The sequence below is a fragment of the Bubalus kerabau genome, chromosome X, assembly GCF_029407905.1.
Source record: "Bubalus kerabau isolate K-KA32 ecotype Philippines breed swamp buffalo chromosome X, PCC_UOA_SB_1v2, whole genome shotgun sequence".
In the NCBI taxonomy this organism is placed as follows: domain Eukaryota; kingdom Metazoa; phylum Chordata; class Mammalia; order Artiodactyla; family Bovidae; genus Bubalus; species Bubalus kerabau.
Window position 1 is genome coordinate 4269522 of NC_073647.1, and position 21158 is coordinate 4290679.

At 39.1% G+C, this 21158-nt stretch overlaps 1 protein-coding gene across 1 annotated transcript in view; it reads right to left on the reverse strand.

Annotated features, from left to right (window-relative positions):
* Window positions 1-21158, reverse strand: part of LOC129639495 (collagen alpha-1(I) chain-like) — a 102447-nt gene that overhangs the window by 26298 nt on the left and 54991 nt on the right. The window contains exon 6 of the mRNA XM_055564648.1: window positions 17632-17698. Coding sequence (XP_055420623.1) covers window positions 17632-17698 — 67 coding nt within the window. The remainder of the gene's footprint in view (window positions 1-17631; window positions 17699-21158) is intronic.

Here is a 21158-nt window from a genome sequence, read left to right on the forward strand (position 1 = left end):
TTCATGGGGTTGCAAAGAGTCGGACACGACTGAGCAACTGAACTGAACTGAACTGAGGAGGTGGGTCATAGAGGATGTTGCTTTGATTTACATCACTGAGTGTTCTGCCTATATTTTCCCCTAAAAGTTTTATAGTTTCTGGTCTTACATTTAGATCTTTAATCCATTTTGAGTTTATCTGTGTACAGTGTTAGGAAGTGTTCTAATTTCATTCTTTTACATGTAGCTGTCCAGTTTTCCCAGGACCATTTATTGAAGAGACTCTCTTTGCCCCATTGTATATTTTTGCCTCCTTTGTCAAAACTAAGGTATCCATAGGTGCGTGAGTTTATCTCTGGGCTTTCTATCTTGTTCCATAGGTGAATATTTCTGTTTTTGTGCCAGTACCATACTATATTGATGACTGTAGCTTTGTAGTATAATCTAAAATCAGGAAAGTCAATTCCTCCAGCTCCAATCTTCTTTCTCAAGACTGCTTTGGCTATTCGGGGTCTTTTGTGTTTCCATATGAATTGTGAATTTTTTTGTTTTAGTTCTGTGAAAAATGCCATTGGTAATTTGATAGGGATCACATTGAATCTGTAGATTGCATTTGGTAGTATAGTCATTTTCACAGTATTGATTACATTTTTTGAAGAGTTTTAATCATAAATGGGTGCTGGATTTTGTCAAATGATTTTTCTGCACCTATTGAGATTATCATGTGGTTTTTTATCTTTCAATTTGTTAATATGGTGTATCACATCGATTGATCTGTGTATATTGACTAACCTTGCATCCCTGGAATAAACTCAACTTGATCATGGTGCATGAGCTTTTTAATGTGTTGTTGAATTCTGGTTGATAAAATTTTGTTGAGGATATTTGCGTCTATGTTCATCAGTGATATTGACCTGTAGTTTTCTTTTTTGTGTTGTCTCTATCTGGTTTTGGTATGAGGGTGATGGCGGTCTCATAGAATTTCTTTGGAAGTTTTTCTTCCTTTGCAGTTTTTTGAAAGAGTTTTAGAAGGATAGCCATTAGCTCTTCTCTAAATGTTTGACACAATTCTCCTGTGAAGCCATCTGGTCCTGGGCTTTTGTTATTTTGGGAGAAATTTGATCACAGCTTCAATTTCAGTGCTTGTAATTGGGTTGTTCATAATTTCTATTTCTTCCTTATTCAGTCTTTGAAGACTAAACTTTTCTAAGAATCTGTCCATTTCTTCCAGGTTATCCATTTTCTTGCTATATAATTGTTCATAATACTCTCTTATAATCCTCTGTATTTCTGCATTGTCTGTTGTAACCTCTCCTTTTTTATTTCTAACTTTGTTGATTTGATTCTTCTCTCTTTTTTTCTTGATGAGTCTGCCTAATGGTTTGTCAATTTTATCTTCTCAAAGAACCAGCTTTTCATTTTATTAATCTTTACTATTGCTTCTTTCATTTCTTTTTCATTTATTTCTGTTCAGATCTTGATGATTTCTTTCCTTCTACAATTTTTTTTCTTCTTCTTTTTACATTTTAGGTGTAAAGTTGGGTTGTCTACTTGATGTTTTTCTTGTTTCTTGATGTAGGATTGTATTACTATAAACTTACCTCTTAGAACTGCATTTGCTGCATCCCATGGGTTTTGACTTGCCGTGTTTTTATTGTCACTTGTTTCTAGGAATTTTTTGATATCCCTTTTGATTTGTTCAGTAATCTGTTTGTTATTTTAAAATGTACTGTTTAATCTCCATGTGTTTGTGCTTTTTACATTTTTTTCCTCATACTTGATATCTAGTCTCATAGCATTCTGGTTGGAAAAGATGCTTGATATGATTTCAATTTTCTTCAATTGACTGAGGCTTCATTTGTCACCCAAGATGTGGTCTATCCTTGAGAATGTTCCAAAGGTACTTGAGAAGAAGGTGTATCCTTCTGTATGTGGCTAGAATGTCCTGAAGATGTCTATGAGATCCATCTCATCTAATGGATCATTTAAGACTTGTATTTCATTATTAATTTTCTGTTTTGATGATCTTTCCATTGGTGTGAGTGGGGTGTTAAAGTCTCCTACTTATTGTGTTACTGTCAATTTCTCCTTTTATGTCTGCTAGTGCTTGTCTTATGTATTGAGGTGCTCCTATGTTGGGTGCATAGATATTTACAATTGTTATGTCTTCCCCTTGGATTGATCCCTTGATCATTATGTAGAGTCCATCCTTATCTCTTATAATATTCTTTATTTTAAGGTCTACTTTGTCTGATATGAGGATTGCTACCCCAGCTTTCTTTTGCTTTCCATTTGCATTGAATACACTTTTCCATCCTCTCACTTTCAGTCTATATGTGTCTTTAGGTCTGAAGTGGGTTTCTTGTAGACAGCATATACATAGGTCTTGTTTTTGTATCCATTCAGCTAGTCTGTGTCTTTTGGTTGGAGCAGTTAATCCGTTTGCACTTACAGTAATTATTGATATATTCCTAATGCCATTGTCTTAATTGTTTGGTGTTTCTTTTGTAGAACTTTTCCTTCTCTTGTGTTTCCTGACTATATAGTCCTTTAACATTTGTTGTAAAGCTTGTTTGGTGGTACTGAATTCTCTTAACTTTTGCTTGTTTGAAAAGTTTTTGATTTCTCCATCAAATTTGAATGAGATCCTTGCCAGGTAGAGGAATCTTGGTTGTAGATTTTTCGATTTCAGTACTTTAAATATATCCTGCCATTCTCTTCTGGCCTTCAGTTTCTGCTAACCAATCAGCTGTTAAACATATGGGGTTTTCCTGTATGTTACTTGTTGCTTTTCTCGTGTTGCTTTTAATATTCTTTCTTTGTGTTTAGTCTTTGTTAGTTTGATTAGGATGTGTCTTGGTGTGTTCTCCTTGGGTTTATGCTTTATGGGACTCTTTGCAACTCTTGGACTTGATTGACCATTTCCTTTTCCATGTTGGGGAAATTTTCAACTATAATCTCTTCAAAAATTTTCTTATACCCTTTCTTTGTCTCTTCTTCTTCTAGGGCCCCTATAATTCGAATATTGGTGAGTTTAATATTGTCCCAGAGGTCTCTGAGACTATCCTCAGTTCTTTTCATTCTTTTTACCTTATTCTGCTTTCAGCAGTTATTTACACCATTTTATCTTCCAGCTCACTCATCCATTCTTCTGCTTCAGATATTCTGGTATTGATTCCTTCTCGAGTACTTTTAATTTCAGTAATTGTATTGTTTGTCTCTGTATATTTATTCTTTAATTCTTCTAGGTCTTTGTTAATTGATTCTTGCATTTTCTCCATTCTGTTTTCAAGGTTTTTGATCATCTGTACTATCATCATTCTGAATTCTTTTTCAGGTAGTTTGCCTATTTCTTCTTCATTTATTTGGATTTCTGTGTTTCTAATTTGTTCTTTCATTTGGGTAGTTTTTCTCTGCCTTTTCTTTATTTTTTTAAACTTATTGTGTTTGAGGTCTCCTTTTCCCAGGCTTCAAGGTTGAACTCTTTTTTCCTTTTGGTTTCTGCCCTCCTAAGGATGGTCCAGTGGATTGTGTAAGCGTCCTATAGGGTGAGACTTATGCTGAGTTTTTTTTCCTCTGTTGGGCAGGGCTGAGTGAGGTGGTCATCCTGTCTGTTGATGATTGGTTTGTATTTTTGTCTTTGTTGTTTGGATGAGGCATCTTGCACTGGGTACTACTGGTGGTTGGGGGATGCTGGGTCTTGTATTCAAGTGGTTTCTTTTGTGAGAGTTCTCTCTATTTGCTACTCTCTAGTGTTGGGAATTCTCTGGTAATCTAGGGTCTTGGAGTCAGTACTCCCATTGCAAAGGCTCAGGGCTTGATCTCTGGCCAGGAACAAAGATTCCACAAGTGGTTTGTTATGGCATTAAGTGAGATTAAAATAAATACCCAAACACGAGAAACCAAAGATGAACCCCAGACAAATGGCAGTTACAAAATCAGACAAATAATAATTAAACTAATGGAATATACACATATACATATACACCTGTAAACAAAATCAAAACAGTCCAACAAAAATAAAGTACAATAGATTGACCTAGTGAACAAAGGAAACTGAAAATGATATCTACAAGTTAAGATCAAACTAACTAAAGCACAAACTAAAAAATGAAAGTAAAGCAATGTGCCATGTGGGGAATAAAGCAATGAAAACAAAACTAATAAACATGTTGAGAGGAAAGGAAATAAAAGAAATAATAGATATGCAAAGTTAAAGGTAGATAAGGAAACTTTATATTCATTAAAGATTAACTGCAAGAGGAAAAGTAAAGTAGGAAAAGCAAACAAATTAATAAATGTAGAAAAATATGATCCAGCAATCCCACTGCTGGGCATACACACTGAGGAAACCAGAAGGGAAAGAGACACGTGTACCCCAATGTTCATTGCAGCACTGTTTATAAGAGCCAGGACATGGAAGCAACCTAGATGTCCATCAGCAGATGAATGGATAAGAAAGCAGTGGTACATATACACAATGGAGTATTACTCAGCCATTAAAAAGAATACATTTGAATCAGTTCTAATGAGGTGGATGAAACTGGAGCCTATTATATAGAGTGAAGTAAGCCAGAAAGAAAAACACCAGTACAGTATACTAACGCATATATATGGAATTTAGAAAGATGGTAACAATAACCCTGTGTACGAGACAGCAAAAGAGACACTGATGTATAGAACAGTCTTATGGACTCTGTGGGAGAGGGAAAGGGTGGGAAGATTTGGGAGAATGGCATTGAAACATGTAAAATATCATGTATGAAACGAGTTGCCAGTCCAGGTTCGATGCATGATACTGGATGCTTGGGGCTGGTGCACTGGGACGACCCAGAGGGATGGTATGGGGAGGGAGGAGGGTTCAGGATGGGGAACACATGTATACCTGTGGTGGATTCATTTTGATATTTGGCAAAACTAATACAATTATGTAAAATTTAAAAATAAAATGAAAAAATAAATAAATTAATTAAAATTTTAAAAAAGGATAAAAAAAGAAAGGAAAACTCCACAAAACAGCAAAAGGCCAATGTAGAGGCAGAGATTTATAGCAACAATAAAAAGTGTGACTGAAAAAAAGACCCTCAAAAGCTTAATTGTATTTCATAGTGCTAATAAAATCGAAAACTACAATAGAGGGGGAAAAAAAGAAAAAGAAAAATTCCAAAAGAAACTGCAGACAAGTCAGAATATAAGAATAGTAAATATTTTTCTTGAGTCACTGCTGTCAGTGTCCTTTCCATCGCTGGGAGTACAGTCCACCTCGCCCTCCTAGGGTGACTTCCATCACCGTGCTGGTCTCTTGGCCTGCTGTGGGGGCAACTCAGACGCTAATCTGGTCCTACTCCTGTGTCTTCTTGCCTCCAGTGTACACAGCTATAAGAAATAGTGCATTTTCTTTTGTGAGAGCTCTCAATGTCCTTTTATATATCCCATAGACACAGAGTCTGCCTAGTTGATCGTGTGGATTTAATCTGCAGCTTGTACAGCTGGTGGGAAGGTTTTGGGTCTTCTTTCTTAGCCACACTGCCCCTGGGTTTCAATTGTGGTTTATTTCCACCTTTGCACATGGGTTGTCCACTTGGGTTTGTTCCTGAGGCTGCCCTGGAGGACTTGGGTCTGCCCCAGTGAGGGCCAGCTACGGAGGTGGTGCAGCTGCTTGGGTCACAGGTTTCTGGGAGCACCAAGTACTCAGGATGGTTGGAAGCTAGGGCAGCAATAAACATAGTGCTCTAGAAGGTTATGGCAACCAATATTGGCCAATACACTCCAATATTCTTGCCTGGAGAACCCCCTGACAGAGAAGCCTGGCAGTCCACAGTCCACAGGGTCGCAGAGTTGGACACAACTGAAGCAACCCCATGTGCATAGATGCAAGATTTTTTTTTGCCTGTGGCAGCTCTTCCCCAGCGAGGGTTGAGCATGAAGGTGGCGCAGCTGCCTTCAGGGATGATGGTGGCACCAAGTGTTCAGGGATACGGACTGCCTCTGCTGTAGGAGTTATTGCCCTATCAGAATCTTTTTTGAGCCTCTGGTAGCTGGCGATCAGAAGACCTCTTTGGCTAGTGTTTCTCTGTAGCTCCACACATTCAGGCACTTAGCGATCTCCCTTGCATGGGGTCCTTCGCTGTTGTTCAGTGTGTCAGGCACATAGAGAGGCCCCGCTAGGTGGGGGTCCTACTCTGTAGTTCAGCACATCAGTAACTTCAAGGAACACCCTGGATGGGGTCCTGCTCTGTAGTTCAGTGCAGTCAGGGCTTTGATGGGTCAGCCTGTCTATTGTTCAGCTGCCAGTGCTGGCATGTGGGGAGATAGAGGCTATGGTGATGGCTCCAGCAGTATCGTCTTGCTTCCATGGCTGCCTGGCTTTCCACCACAGGCACTTTCCACCACAATTTCCTGCCTCACGTCTCCTAGGTCGGTCCTGCCACAGTCAACAGCAGCCCTCACCCTGAAATTGCTCCACAATCCCAGCGCTCCAGCTTCCAGCTGCTGTGCCTTGCAGGGGACCTGCTTCCCTGTCCGGGGTATGTATGGCTGTGGCAAGGACTGTCTGATTCTCATTCCATTTAGGCTGTCACAGATCAGCTGTTTCATTCTCAGCCTTAAATGTTTCTCCTCTGACCCAGACAATTGCCCCAATGTGGGGATTGGACCCCACCTCCGGTTCCAGCACCCACCGAGGGCAGGTCCAGTCCTAGTAACACTCCTGTTTTTCCCCCTAGTTCCTTTGTCCTACCGAGTGTTTGCATGCTTCTATATACTCTTTTCCAGTGGTCAGGTACTCCCGTCTGCTCTCAGCTGCTGTTCTGCAAGCACTTCTGTGTCTGAATGTGTAGTCCTGATGTATCCATGGAGAGAGATGCACTCCATGTCCACCTACTCCTCTGCCATCTTGTTCTACACCGCAAATCAGATTTGAAGCAATTACTGACAGTTGCTTTAGCAGTTGTTCAGGTAGTAAACTATTTTGTTCTGTGCACCACTGTGCCATTAGAAGTGAGTAGCTGTGCAAGTCTGAGTTGATCTACTGTGAGCATGGCTAAGAGTCTCTCAAGAAGGATCCTAGAGAAGTGAAATGATTGGCTCAGTAGCCAGATCCCTAAATGAATATCCCTGTTTTAGCCGTAAGAAACTAGTTACAGTTGGCCCTCCATATTCGCAGCTTCCACATCCAGGGATTCAAACAATTGCAGATAGAAAATATTTGAAAAAAATTTCCAGAAAGTTCCAAAAAAGCAAAACTTGAATTTCCTGCATGTAGGCAGCTATTTACATAGCATTTACGTTGTGTTAGCTATTATACATTATCTAGAGATGATTTTAAAGTACAGGAGAGGATATGCATAAGTTATATGCAAATACTGTGTGATTTTATATAAGGAACTTGAGCATCTTCAGAGTGTAATATCCATGGGGGAAGGGGGACAGTGGTCCTGGAACTAATCCTCTGGGGATACTGAGGGACAACTATCTGATCGTTTAGGTGATATCCTGAGCAGATTCCAAAATTCAGGAATTGTCTTAATACCCATATAGCCTGCAAAACTCTCGTTTCATAATACCTAGCATTCTAATGTTTGACTGACTGTTAATGTCAGTTATAACTAACTTAGTTATATAGTTCACAATCTGAAACATATAGAAGCAGAGATCTGCTCACCACTGACAGCCAAATTCTGTCATAATTAAGTAGTTAAGACTTTTATAGATCTACTTACCTTAAAACCAGAGTACTGCTGAATTATCCAGGTAAATGTCATTCCTATATTAGGCTCCTGAAATCTGTGCTTACAACCACTCTATACATGGATTGTCACTCAACTATTTTAACATCTTCACCACAGATGTAAAAGTCATGGCCTGATGGTCTGGTCCCTCAGTGCCTGAGCCCTGTTGAGCTTACATAATGTCTCTTTGCTTTCCTTAAGAAGGAAAACAGCCAATAAGACAAATATTTGCTTCAGAAACTCTTCAGACTCTCAATTTTTTATGAAATTAAGACCCCTTAAAAGAAACAAGGATAACTACAGCCCTTTAGAGAACACATTCTTATTGCTGGTTCCAGAAAGGAGAACCTCCTCTCTCCTGGTATGAGCATTTCACTGCTTGCCTGAAGACACTCCCCTGGGTGAGACCATCACATGGAGGGTGTCCTTACAAATAGACTAACCATGGTTAGTGCCAAAGGACTGCAGTGTAATGGTGGGGAGGGGTAGAAGAGAGATTTCAAGGAAAACAGGAGCTAGTTGACTCCAAGCTCTACCTTTCTTGTGGTATCTAACTCCTGTTAGAAAGGACTTTGGGAAACTTGTTATAATTAGTCCAAAGTTGCACTCGTGACCAGGAGTCCAATTTTCTAACCATGGTCATCTTCTCAGTATGGAGAAGCCAGGCAGCTAGACTTTCATCATCCATCTTTCAATGAGATGAGTCATCCCACTCTCCTGCTCTCCTATTCTTATGGCAGGGAATCTCGCCGGCCTGAGGAGTCTGGACTCATTGATCTGTTTCCTCTTTTTGTCATCTTGACTTCTGAAGGAGTGAGTGTAAACCATCCCAAGGCATACCTTTGCCACTCAGTTTTCCGAGGTCCTTTTTTGTCTCCTTCCTAAAGCAGTCTGGTGATCAGGACTAGGCAGGCAGGGAATCATTCCACTTCCTTTATTGTCTGTATCTGAGGTTCAGCCCCTGAGTACAGTGGGGATATGCCTCTCTTCACCCTCACTCTTCTGGGGTATGTTGAAGTGTTACTCACTCAGTCATGTCCAACTCTTTGTGACCCCATGGACTGTAGCTCCCCAGGCTCTTTTGTCTGTGGAATTCTCCAGGCAAGAATACTGGAGTGGGTTGCCATTTCCTTCTCCAGGGGATCTTCTGAAGCCAGGGATCAAACTCAGGTCTCCTGCATTGTAGGTGAATTCTTTACCATCTGAGCCATCTGGGGAATACTTTAATCAAATAGACTACATAATTTGTTCCTAGAAACTGTCCAGTTTACGGGGTTCTATTCTCCATTGTCCATAGGAAAAAACAGCAAAACTCCTCCTTTACAAAAATATAAAACAATTATAGCATTTTAGCCAATATATATTATAGAATTTGCATGCAACTGTATGACCTAGCCTTGAACTCTAAATTATTCAAATTGTCAGCAAATTATTCAATTTACTGCTGCTGTGATGATCAAGTTATTTGGAGGATTCTATACGGTTCTTTTTTCCTTGTGAAAAAAAAGAAAATTCAACTGTGGTTGTTCAGTTGCTCAGTCATGTCCAACTCTTTGCAACCCTATGGACTGCAACACACCAGGCTTCTCTGTCATTCACCACCTCCCAGAGTTTGCTCAAACACATGCCCACTTATTCAGTGATGCTATCCAACCATTTCATCCTCTGTCATCCCCTTCTCTTGCCTTCAGTCTTTCCCAGCATCAGGGCTTTTTCCAATGAGTCAGTTCTTTGCATCAGATGGCCAAAGTATTGGAGTTTCAGCTTCAGAATCAGCCCTTCCAATGAATATTCAGTACTGATTTCCTTTAGGGTGGACTGGTTGGATCTCCTTGCAGTCCGAGGGACTCTCAAGAGTCTTCTCCAACACCACAGTTTCAAAGTGTTCATTCTTGGGCACTTAGCCTTCTTTATGGTCCAACTCTGGAAAAACCATAGCTTTGACTATAGGGACCTTTGTCAGCAAAGTAATGTCTCTGCTTTTTATTCAGAGTCAGGTGAGTCAGTTTTAAAGATTTTGGCTTTATTCAGTGATTCACGAGTCCAGCAGGATCCCATGTAGCAGACTGAAAGGAGCTCTGAAGAGCCATAGAAAATGGAAGCCTTTTACAGGTAGAAGGAGTCAGGTCAAGGAAGTTACTCTTAAAGAGACCTGATTGTTTCAGGCAAGCTCACCTTCCTCTGGAGCACAGCAAGGGTCTGTCAGTTGGATTACCTCACTAGTGCTGACCAGGAAATCCCAAACTTGAAAGTAATTCATATACTTTTTTACTAGTTAAGATTACCTACCTGGAAAAGGCTGCAACTTCAATTAGGCTCTATATTATAACTCAGGTGATGTGGGTTTAGCACAAGTGACTCCAGTTTGAGCCTCTTATCTCTCTCTCTCTTTTTTAAAAATATATTTGGCTGCACCATGTCTTAGCTGTGGCATGTGGGATCCAGGTCCCCGAGCAGGGGCTGTTCCTACTACCCCCTGAGCATAGAGTCCCATCCTCTGGACCACCAGGGAAGTTCCTTGGCTGTTTTTTAACACCCAGAAACTTGGGTTTTATGAATCTCCTGTCATATTTCCCACCTGTCTTTCTCACTTAATTTCTATAATCCATGACTATTATATTTAGTTCTAGAGACCACATTTTAGACCCTTGATATTATATATTATACATTATATGTTATGTATTCTTCTATCTTATATATTATATATATATTTATAGCTAACCAAGAAAATCTTGCTTTATATTGGTTTATATTTATGAAAGCTATCTGGTCATGATGTATCATATTTAGGTGTACCTTAGTTTAGGCAAATATTGAGTTTTTAGTGAAGTTTTATAAATCAATATTTCCAATTACAGTCCCATATAAAATAACTATTTTAGTCACAAAATTTGAGATTTATTATTTCCAAAAGGTAAATATAATAATATAAAATAGGATAAAATATAGCTGTGCATTGAAATGTCAATTATCTGTTTAGCTCCATAAATGATGACTTGACAAAAAGATATGGGCTGGATAGTCCTCAGCCCTTTTCAGTGTTATCTGTTACACTATATCAAAATATGAAGTCCTTTTATAACTTCTTCAAGTTTTTATAAGAGGAAAATCTTCTATTATAGACTTTATAATAAAGACGTGATTTGTAGCAACACAAATGAGATGACCCATTACTGCCACCAGAAGCCATTTTCAGGCTTCCTACTGAAGTTGCAAAGCTAACTTGAGAACCTAGTCTTGAAAGCTTGAAAGCTAAGTTGGGATTGTTCAGTAAATAGGTTGGTATGTTATTCCTTCATCTAATCCATGCATGAGATATCTGTTGCCTTTGATCACACAAAATGGATAATTTTTAAAATGTCTATACTATTATGAATATATATATGTTTCTATGCTTATAGGTTATAAAATTATTAATATATTTGTGAAGTTCTTCATTAAAAATCTTTTTTGCACCAATGAGTTTACATAATTATGGTGTATATTTGGAAATATTGACTTATTTTCTTCTCTTCACTTAAAATTATTTCCCAAGTCTCCAGGAAAGGGGCATGGGTATCTGCATATTGAATAGCCCCCAAGTGAACTTGAGAACCACTCTTAGAAGATGATACAGTGTTTCAGGTTTAAAAATAAAATAAAATTAAATTAAAAAAAAAGAAGATCTATAAACTCATATCAAAAAGTTCACTGTTGAGGCTCTTTTCTGACCATGTATTAAAAAAATTTTTTAAACATTTTATTACCTCTCACTTTCTGTTACATTTTGCATTTTACAACCTTTTGTTTTTCTTAATGAGTAACCGGATCTTTTCTGCTTTTTTGATATGCTGCCTTTGTAATACAGCTTTGAGGACTTGAGTCGGTAATGTTTTTCTTTGCTCTTTCTGCCTTACATCATTTTAAATAGCTAAATGTCAGTGATAAATTGGAATATGCCTGTGATTTCATATACACATACTTTTTTTGGCCATGGATGAACTATGGAATGAGGTTCGTGACATCATACAGGAGACAGGGATCAAGACCATTCGTGTAGAAAAGAAATGCAAAAAAGCAAAATGTCTGTCTGGGGAGGCCTTACAAATAGCTGTGAAAAGAAGAGAAGCAAAAAGTAAAGGAGAAAAGGAAAGATATAAGCATCTGAATGCAGAGTTCCAAGAATAGCAAGAAGAGATAAGAAAGCCTTCCTCAGTGAGCAATGCAAAGAAATAGAGGAAAACAACAGAATGGGAAAGACTAGGGATCTCTTCAAGAAAATCAGAGATACCAAAGGAATATTTCATGCCAAGATAAACTCGATAAAGGACAGAAATGGTATGGACCTAACAGAAGCAGAAGATATTAAGAAGAGATGGCAAGAATACACAGAAGAATTGTACAAAAAAGATCTTCATGACCCAGATAATCATGATGGTGTGATCACTGACCTAGAGCCAGATATCCTGGAATGTGAAGTCAAGTGGGCCTTAGAAAGCATCGCTACGAACAAAGCTAGTGGAGGTGATGGAATTCCAGTTGAGCTGTTCCAAATCCTGAAAGATGATGCTGTGAAAGTGCTGCACTCAATATGCCAGCAAATTTGGAAAACTCAGCAGTGGCCACAGGACTGGAAAAGGTCAGTTTTCTTTCCAATCCCAAACAAAGGCAATGCCAAAGAATGCTCAAACTACCGCACAATTGCACTCATCTCACATGCTAGTAAAGTAATGCTCAAAATTCTCTAAGCCAGGCTTCAGCAATATGTGAACCATGAACTTCCTGATGTTCAAGCTGGTTTTAGAAAAGGCAGAGGAACCAGAGATCAAATTGCCAACATCCGCTGGATCATGGAAAAAGCAAGAGCGTTCCAGAAAAACATCTATTTCTGCATTATTGACTATGCCAAAGCCTTTGACTGTGTGGATCACAATAAACTGTGGAAAATTCTAAAAGAGATGGGGATACCAGACCACCTGACCTGCCTTTGAGAAATTTGTATGCAGGTCAGGAAGCAACAGTTAGAACTGGACATGGAACAACAGACTGGTTCCAAATAGGAAAAGGATGACTGCTCACTGGGGTCTTTTATACTAAGCTTCATCTGCCTAGTTAATTTTTGCATACTTTCTTTGCAATGATACCAACTGAATCCTAACTTTTCATTTTTACCTTGAAACACTGAGTGAAAAATGATATGGTATCTAATACTGTTAGGGAAACTTCTGTAGCAGTATTTCCTTCAATAAGTGCCTGATGGAAAATGTCTGCTTCAGTTGTTGAAGAACCTTGAAATTTATTAAAAAAAAAAAAAAAAAGGAAATTAAAACTGTATGACACAGGTATTCACATAACAGTTTTGAATGACTTTGTCTCCCAAAGACTCAGAGAGAGAGACAAGCAAAAAGACACCAGGCTCTCAGTACCTGCAGACTTAATGAGTTTCGCTGTATTTACTCCTTAATCGAATACAATCTGGGTTAATCAATTCTGCTATTTTTTTTTTTTTACTTCAGCTCTGTATCAACAGCTCTGTAACAAATAAATAGGTGCCAACTTCTTTGTAGACAAGATGTGAGTGATGAACTAGGTATGTAACTAAGAAATAACAGGGGAGGCATTTTAGACTGTGCTGCTAATTATATGAGCAAAAATGAGAAACTCATAGAAATGTAGCTATGTTATGTACAGGGGTTCCCTATGGCCTGATGTTTTCAATGATGCCAATGGTGTGAGACTTGTTTCTAAATCAGAAGGAAAACAAAGCATCTGGGCCAACTGAAAGACACAGCTTCAATACATTGTTACAAGAGACAAAGAGCAAAGCTGAAGGCTGTACCACTCTCATTTTTTTTTTGAAAGGTCCTGAGTCTAGTAGCTCAGAATCCATCTGCTCAAGACATTTGTGTTTATGATTGGTCCTCATGGCAGAGCCAGTTCTGCTGGCTTCCTCTTATGCAACCTCTAAAGGACTGTCTGGAACGTTTTCTCACTCTTTGACTTTTTATTAAGATTTGCTTTTCAGAGGATAGCTTTCGTTTATATGACCCTCTAGCTTCCCCCTTGTCCTACTGAACATGTCAATATTTCAACCTGTGTGAAATACGTCTTTGTCAAAATAGTATTTCCAGTGCTCTGATTTCTACAGACAGCTCAGCATGGGCAATCCCTTAATAATCACTGAATGAACAATAGTCACTCTAAACAAATATTATATTCAAATGACATTATTTGCATTAAAGTATGGATAAAAGATATTGAATGTAAAATAATACAAGAATAATAATTCAATGAGAAAATTAATTTCCTTCATATTAAACTAAGAACTCACTATTAACTAAAATTGCTAAAAACAATCCATGCATATTTGATATTATATTCACATATGGTGAAATGACTGTACAGAAACTGAGATGTGAAATGATGTCCAGCTGTACTGGTGATTTAGGTTAAATAGTATTAACGTCTGTTTCAAATGGGTACCCTACCCACATTCTGCACTTACTGTGATTAAGTGTAAATGAAATTTCCAGGATACTAAGATGCTGAAACCGGGCCTGCATTATTCCTGATCTGTTTCAGAGAGCTTGCATGGATTGTGATTTTCAGTCTACTCCAAAGTGTTTTGACAGCCAGGCATCATGCACTCTAAAATAAATGTTAAAGTTAGGAAATGGATTACTCTAATACTGTATCGCAATGTTACATTTTTTTAAACTAATAAATGACTAGGTTTTCACATAAACACTGCGCTATGCTCAATATTCTATCAATTATTATGTGGCTTAAATGAGACATCACTGGGAATTGTATAATGCTTACTGTATATTTAAAATACCTTATACTACAAGAATGCAAGTAAGGAATTTAGAGAGAGTTTCTTACTTCCCTTCCTCTTCTCAAAAATATCAGACAGTGGATAATATATCAGAGTGGACAATACTCCAATAAGATTCCATCTTTATCTCAGGAGATAAGGAAAGGCAAGAGTCAGAGAAAACAATGAGAGGGACACTCAAGAGTTGACATGGCAGGGGGTGGTTTCCTGGAGTCAGATATTTAAGAATGAGCACCTATCTGTTTCTGGACCGGAGTTAAACTTGGATCAGAATTTTTTACTCTACAAAGATGTCTATTTGCACATTTTTATTTTGTTTTCCATTAATTTTAGGGTTTCATTAAAAAAAAATTAACAACTAGGTAATGCAGGGACTGAGAAAGAAGAATTTGTCCATCCTCTAGTAAACACAGAAGGCAGGTCACCAGAATCTCAGAGGTTAAGGTTCATGATGGTAGTTACCATACCAGTTGCCAACCAGCTCCCAGTGCTGGGAAGACAACAAAAATCGTCACCTGAATTATTAGTATGTCCCAGAGTCTCAGCAATAAACCTAATCCAAACCACCTCCTTGGGCTTCCCTCATAGCTCAGCTGGTAAAGAATATGCCTGCAATGCAGGAGATCCTGGTTCGATTCCTGGGTCAGGAAGATCCCCTGGAGAAGAGACAGGCTACCCATTCCAGTATTCTGGCCTAGAGAATGCCATGGACTGCAAAGAGTCGAATATGACTGAGCGACTTTCACTTTCTCTCAAACTGCCTCTTTAGTTTTTGGAAGTGCCATGAAATTTACTTTCATAAAGAAAATAATTCTATTTAAGATCCTTTAATGTCTAACTCTACCTCTGAAATATATCTTATCAAAATAAGCAAGTAATCTTTTCCTTAGGATCCCAAGTATTTATTTCACTAAGACTTACACAGCAAAAAGAAGAAAGAAAGAATATATAATGCATGTTGCAATTACTGTTTGGGATTTCTGTTTACATTACTAACTGAGGTGAATATTGATAGGTTGTAGACAAAAGTACACAACTGACAGTTGTCCTCACTTGACAATTTCCTGCCTTCCCCTGGATCTAGTCTTTTCTCACATCCTTCAGAAGAGACAAGCATCTGTTCTAGGATTTGACCGGAAATGGTGCACATCAGTCTAACCATTACCCTTTGGGAAACTTAAAAAAATGTATCACTTCACATCAGGTTAATTTCAACTTTGAGTTCAGAAGCATTAAATAAATCATGGGTATCTTTTTTTTTTTTCTTTTTTTTTTAATTTTATTTTTAAACTTTACAATATTGTATTAGTTTTGCCAAATATCGAAATGAATCCGCCACAGGTATACCTGTGTTCCCCATCCTAAACCCTCTTCCCTCCTCCCTCCCCATACCCTCCCTCTGGGTCGTCCCAGTGCACCAGCCCCAAGCATCCAGTATCGTGCATCGAACCTGGACTAGCGACTCATTTCATACATGATATTATACATGTTTCAACTAGATGCCCATCAGCAGATGAATGGATAAGAAAGATGTGGTACATATACACAATGGAGTATTACTCAGCCATTAAAAAGAATACATTTGAATCAATTCTAATGAGGTGGATGAAACTGGAGCCTATTATATAGAGTGAAGTAAGCCAGAAAGAAAAACACCAATACAGTATACTAAATCATGGGTATCTTAAGGCTAACTCAAAAGGAAGCATCTAGGTTTTGCATGACATGATTAAGACTGCCCTCTGTTGGAAGAGAAGAAACAAAGAGGGAATTGCACTGCAATGGGAATTACCTTGCTATGTGTCTTTTCCCCATGTATCTAAAGTGAACAAACATACTCTAGAAAGAAAAACAGCAGCATGCTAGTACCATATTACCATACTTTGCATTTTAACAAATAATATTTGAAAATTCATGTGTTACAAAGAATGGCCTATTTAAAATCATATTGCAAGAATATGTTTTGGTATACACTAATAAATATACAACCATATTATATCACTCTACATTTATTTGCTGCAGTTACTTCAGCACCAAAAAGTCTCAGGTCTTCATATACAATTCTAATGACATATTTTTTAAAAACGTATCAATGCAAATCATCCTTCGAGCTTTATAGTGTGTGTCATAGCAAAGGTCTCTAATATAGTCATTAACGCCTAAAAAGGTTCTTAAGCCCTAAAAATTGTGGCAATTGCTATATTTCTTATAATGGCATTAAACCACTTTCTAGTATAGAAAATCCCAAACATACAAAAGTAGAGAGGACAACAAACTAAACCCCACATACCCAGCACCCACCAGCTTCAACAATTATCAACTCATGGCCACTCTTGTTTAACTTCTACCCCAAACAGGTCCTCCCCCCTCCCTCCACACTTACTACCTCGTCCATAATTTTACAGTAAATCCCCAACAACATCATCTATTTTCATTAGTGAATATTTCATTTTTAGAGTGTTTTTTTTTAATCCTGCTTTGTTTGCAAATATTTTCTCCAAATGTTTTGCTGGACATGCACATACACTATCATATATGTTATGTGTACTATTTATTTTAAAATGTATTTAGAAATTACACATCACTCTAATTTCTCTTTTACCTTTCAACAAAATAGCTCAGCAAACAATACAGGACAACTTCCCTCCTCTACTTAGGAAAAACTCAAGTACCTTGGAATATATATACATGTACACACAAACACATTTCTGAAGTGGGTAGAATTACTTGGCTCTATCTAAGGATACACATTCTAAACTCCAACATTTAAGGGGCTCCATTAAGCCAGCATCTGCTCTAAATGAATGATTAGGACAGCTGGTGCCACTTCCAGTTTTCCAGATCACACAAAGATTCCTGACGGTCTGCAAAGATGGGCTATTATTAGCTAGAGTTTTCTATAATACCACAAGTATTTCGTTCACATGTTTTGCTTCTATGTGTGAAGAAGCTATATGTCAACCTATAAACTATGAAAATAGTTTAACATTCCCTACATTATGTACAAATATGCTGATGAAAACAAAAAAGGAGTAATAGTTCATTAACTATACACATTAAGCTCCCAAAAATAAGAGGAAATTTTATGAAAATAAGACAACTTACTCTAGAAGTATGAGAATGTTTATGAGCTCCTGGGGAGATACCTTGTTCCAGTAAGTTAAGAGTGTATCTGAAAATGGAATAAAGTGTTACAGCTTGAAATAGCAGAGACCATAACAGCAAATATTAATAGCACAGTGAATTCCAAAGTACCAATAACTTTAGTTTCAATAACCATCAACTCATAACCAGTTCTGTCTCATCTGAATCCTGCCCTCCTATCTCATCTCACTGCCCAATACCCACACTACACTCGATTGAATTAATTCCAAATATACTGCTAAATCTGTAATTATTTTCAACTTTAACAATTATTTTCATTTACTTTATAAATGTTCTTTTTGATGGCTTATCATCCCTGAAGACAGGAAGCGAAGTAGACCTGGGGTTTTTCTTAAAATTTTATGCAAGATGGTGCATTTATGTGCATTGTTCCGAAGGCAGGGTCAAGCACCTTTGCCTGCTAGTCAAAGGACTCGGAAAACCACAAAGTTGGAGAACTTGAGAGGAAAAGTGATAACTTATTTTCCTCTTTCTCTTTGGTTATTAACCCTGAAGTTCTAGCAATATACATACATACCACACAGATTCGTGGAACAACTATTTTAGATATAAAAGCCCCTAAACCTATCACATATACTTCTCTTTTGAGTAGTTCTTTTTTTTAACTTCCAACACACTCACTGAAACTTTTTTAAAAGAAAAATATTACCCCCACTTAACCTTCCATTCCGTTTTGTAACCTATTCAGATATAGCTAATGGTGTCAGCAGTTTCACGTCTAAATTTTAAAAACCTAGTGAAAGTGTTACTCAGTCATGTCCGACTCTTTGTGACCACATGGACAGTAGCCTCATTGGGCTCTTCTGTCCATGGAATTCTCCAGGCAGGAATACTGGAGTGGGTTGCCATTTCCTTCTCCAGGGGATCTTCCCAATCCAGAGTTTGAACCTGGCTCTCCCGCATTGCCGGCAGACTCGTTACCTACTGCTGCTGCTGCTAAGTTGCTTCAGTCGTGTCCGACTCTGTGCAACCCATAGATGGCAGCCCACCAGGCTTCCCGTCCCTGGGATTCTCCAGGCAAGAACACTGGAGTGGGTTGCCATTTCCTTCTCCAATGCATGAAGGTGAAAAGTGAAAGTGAAGTCGCTCAGTCGTGTCCGACTCTAGCGACCCCATGGACTGCAGCGTACCAGGCTCCTCTGTCCATGGGATTTTCTAGGCAAAAGTACTGGAGTGGGGTGCCATTGCCTTCTCCGCATTACCTACTGAGCCACCAGCAAAGCTCTAGCATGGCAATTCTGTAACTGATTACTGTTGCGATCCATGCTAGAGCTTTGTGGTGTCAGCAAAGCTCTAGCATGGATCGCAACAGTAATCAGTTACAGAATTGCCAGTCTCCAGATAGCCTCCGAATCTAGGAATGGACCACTAAGCAATGTTGCCTAAACGGAGGGGTGACAGGGAGGAACGAGTGCCTGGCTTTTGACTTTATGTCCAACTTGGGTATTTGTGGTTTTCAATGATTATAAAATATTGACTGTCAGGAATAAAGATGCTAAAATCGGGTCAAATTAATTTGTTTCAAAAATAAAGCAAGGGGTAAGTTCCGACCCGCCCCCCCCCCCCCATTTTGGGATGCACTTCAGCTCAGCGGGGCTTTCCCAGAAGTCACTGCGTTTCCGGTCTCTCTAGTCTCCAGTCAGGCACAGGGTGGCTTGAAGGCGCCATCTTCCCTGCCTTGTGCCTTCGCTGTTCTAGGCAAAGGAGGCTGGTATGTCATTCCAGCCCCCCACCTACGTCCTGCTGTCCACCCCTGAGCCATCTGTGATCCATCCTCTCGCCCACCCAGTGCCCTGAGACCACTTCACAGGTCTTTAAAAGCGGTGAAACTCTCCATCCATCAGCGGCCCAGTTCTAGTTGACGGCCCTTCCGCCATTTTTTGGTGGTGCCTGTCTCCACTATTGGACAATCCCAGTCAGAGAATCAAGATGGAGGCAGGGGACGTGGGTCAAGAAGACAGGGAACGTGGGCAGAGCTCTTCTGAAGAAGATACAATGCAGAGGGTTAGCCTCTGTGATGTGTCTTCTGAAGATTTTAAAAAAACCTGGCTAACACTAAAAGAGCTCCATGACAGAGAGCTACGCCGACTTCAGGGGAAGATAACCAGTTTGAGGAAAGAGCGATTGTCAGACGGGAGGAGGACAGGCTCCATACCCAGAATTAAAGAGTTGATGGAGCAAAAGAGAGTCCTGAATGACACTATCCATGACTTGCGAGGTCAGTTAAATGCGAAAGTATGTGATCGCTGTACAGTAAATGAAACATACAGAAATACACTACAGCAAGAATTTTATGATATCCAACAACAAAATCTGAAGTTTATTGGTGAGCTCACAGCAGAAAGGAATAAATTAAGAGAAGAAAACAAGCAACTTTTGGCTAGGCTCAAGAGGAAACAGCCACAGTCTCGCCGTTCTTCTTCTGATAGTGACGATGACTCCGTCCCTGGGTCTCAAAAGAGCGAGTCAGTTATTTCGATCAGGGACCCTCTGCCTGGACCTGAGAGGCATGTGGCTCTCAAAATGAAAACACAAACAAAAACCAAACAGATGAAAGCTAGAGGGAAAAAGAAACAGCCACACAGTTCCGAGCTTCAGGTTCCATTGTACAGTCAGGACGTCTTTGAGGTGCCAGAGAGCCCTCAGGAGAAGATTTCCTCTAACAGCACTAAGACTATCACAATAAGCAGTGGCAGTCAGAAGTCATCTAGCACTGTTCCTTCAGCGTCTACACTCGGCCCTCAGACAGTGTATGGATTTCAAGATGACTCCAGCCTTCCTGATGCCAGGCTTGGCCGTCCACAAAGCAAATCCATTTTCACACAGAGGACCTCCCCACAGAGGATCTCCACACCAAACCCTGGAACTGAGACTGATTTCCCTTGGAGCCTTTCCAGTATTTCTCCAGAAGAAGACCTAACTACTGAAATATTATCTGAAACTTCAGAGGAAAGTATGATTGACTACAGCAAAAGCATATTTTCTCCTTTTACACGGAGAGATGAAAACACCACTTTACATCTATTTCCTTTAGACTATACTTCAAGCTCTACTGTGCAAAGACCATCATCTGGTGTTTTTCACGTTTCAATGAGAGAGAGCAGTAGCCAGACACCTTGCAGTGAACAGTCCACAGCAAGGAAGGATACGAATGGAGCTCCAGGTGCAGCCCATGATGCTGATAAGCCACAAGATGAGTCTCAGGCTTGCACTTCGGGGTCTTCAATAAAGAGAAAAGTGAAGATACAGTTAGGAAAAGGGGGGAAGTAGCTATCACTCCATCTCTCTCTTAAGGAGACTGCTTTTCTTTTCCAAGAGGACAGTCTTCCTATCAATTCAGACTTTAACATTTGTATTCAGACTATGTAACTGATAATTCCTGACTTTGATTCTACTTCCCAGAATATAATATACAGGCAAAAAGTTGGGCAAATGACTAAGACTTTGAAACAGTGACTTATTGCCAG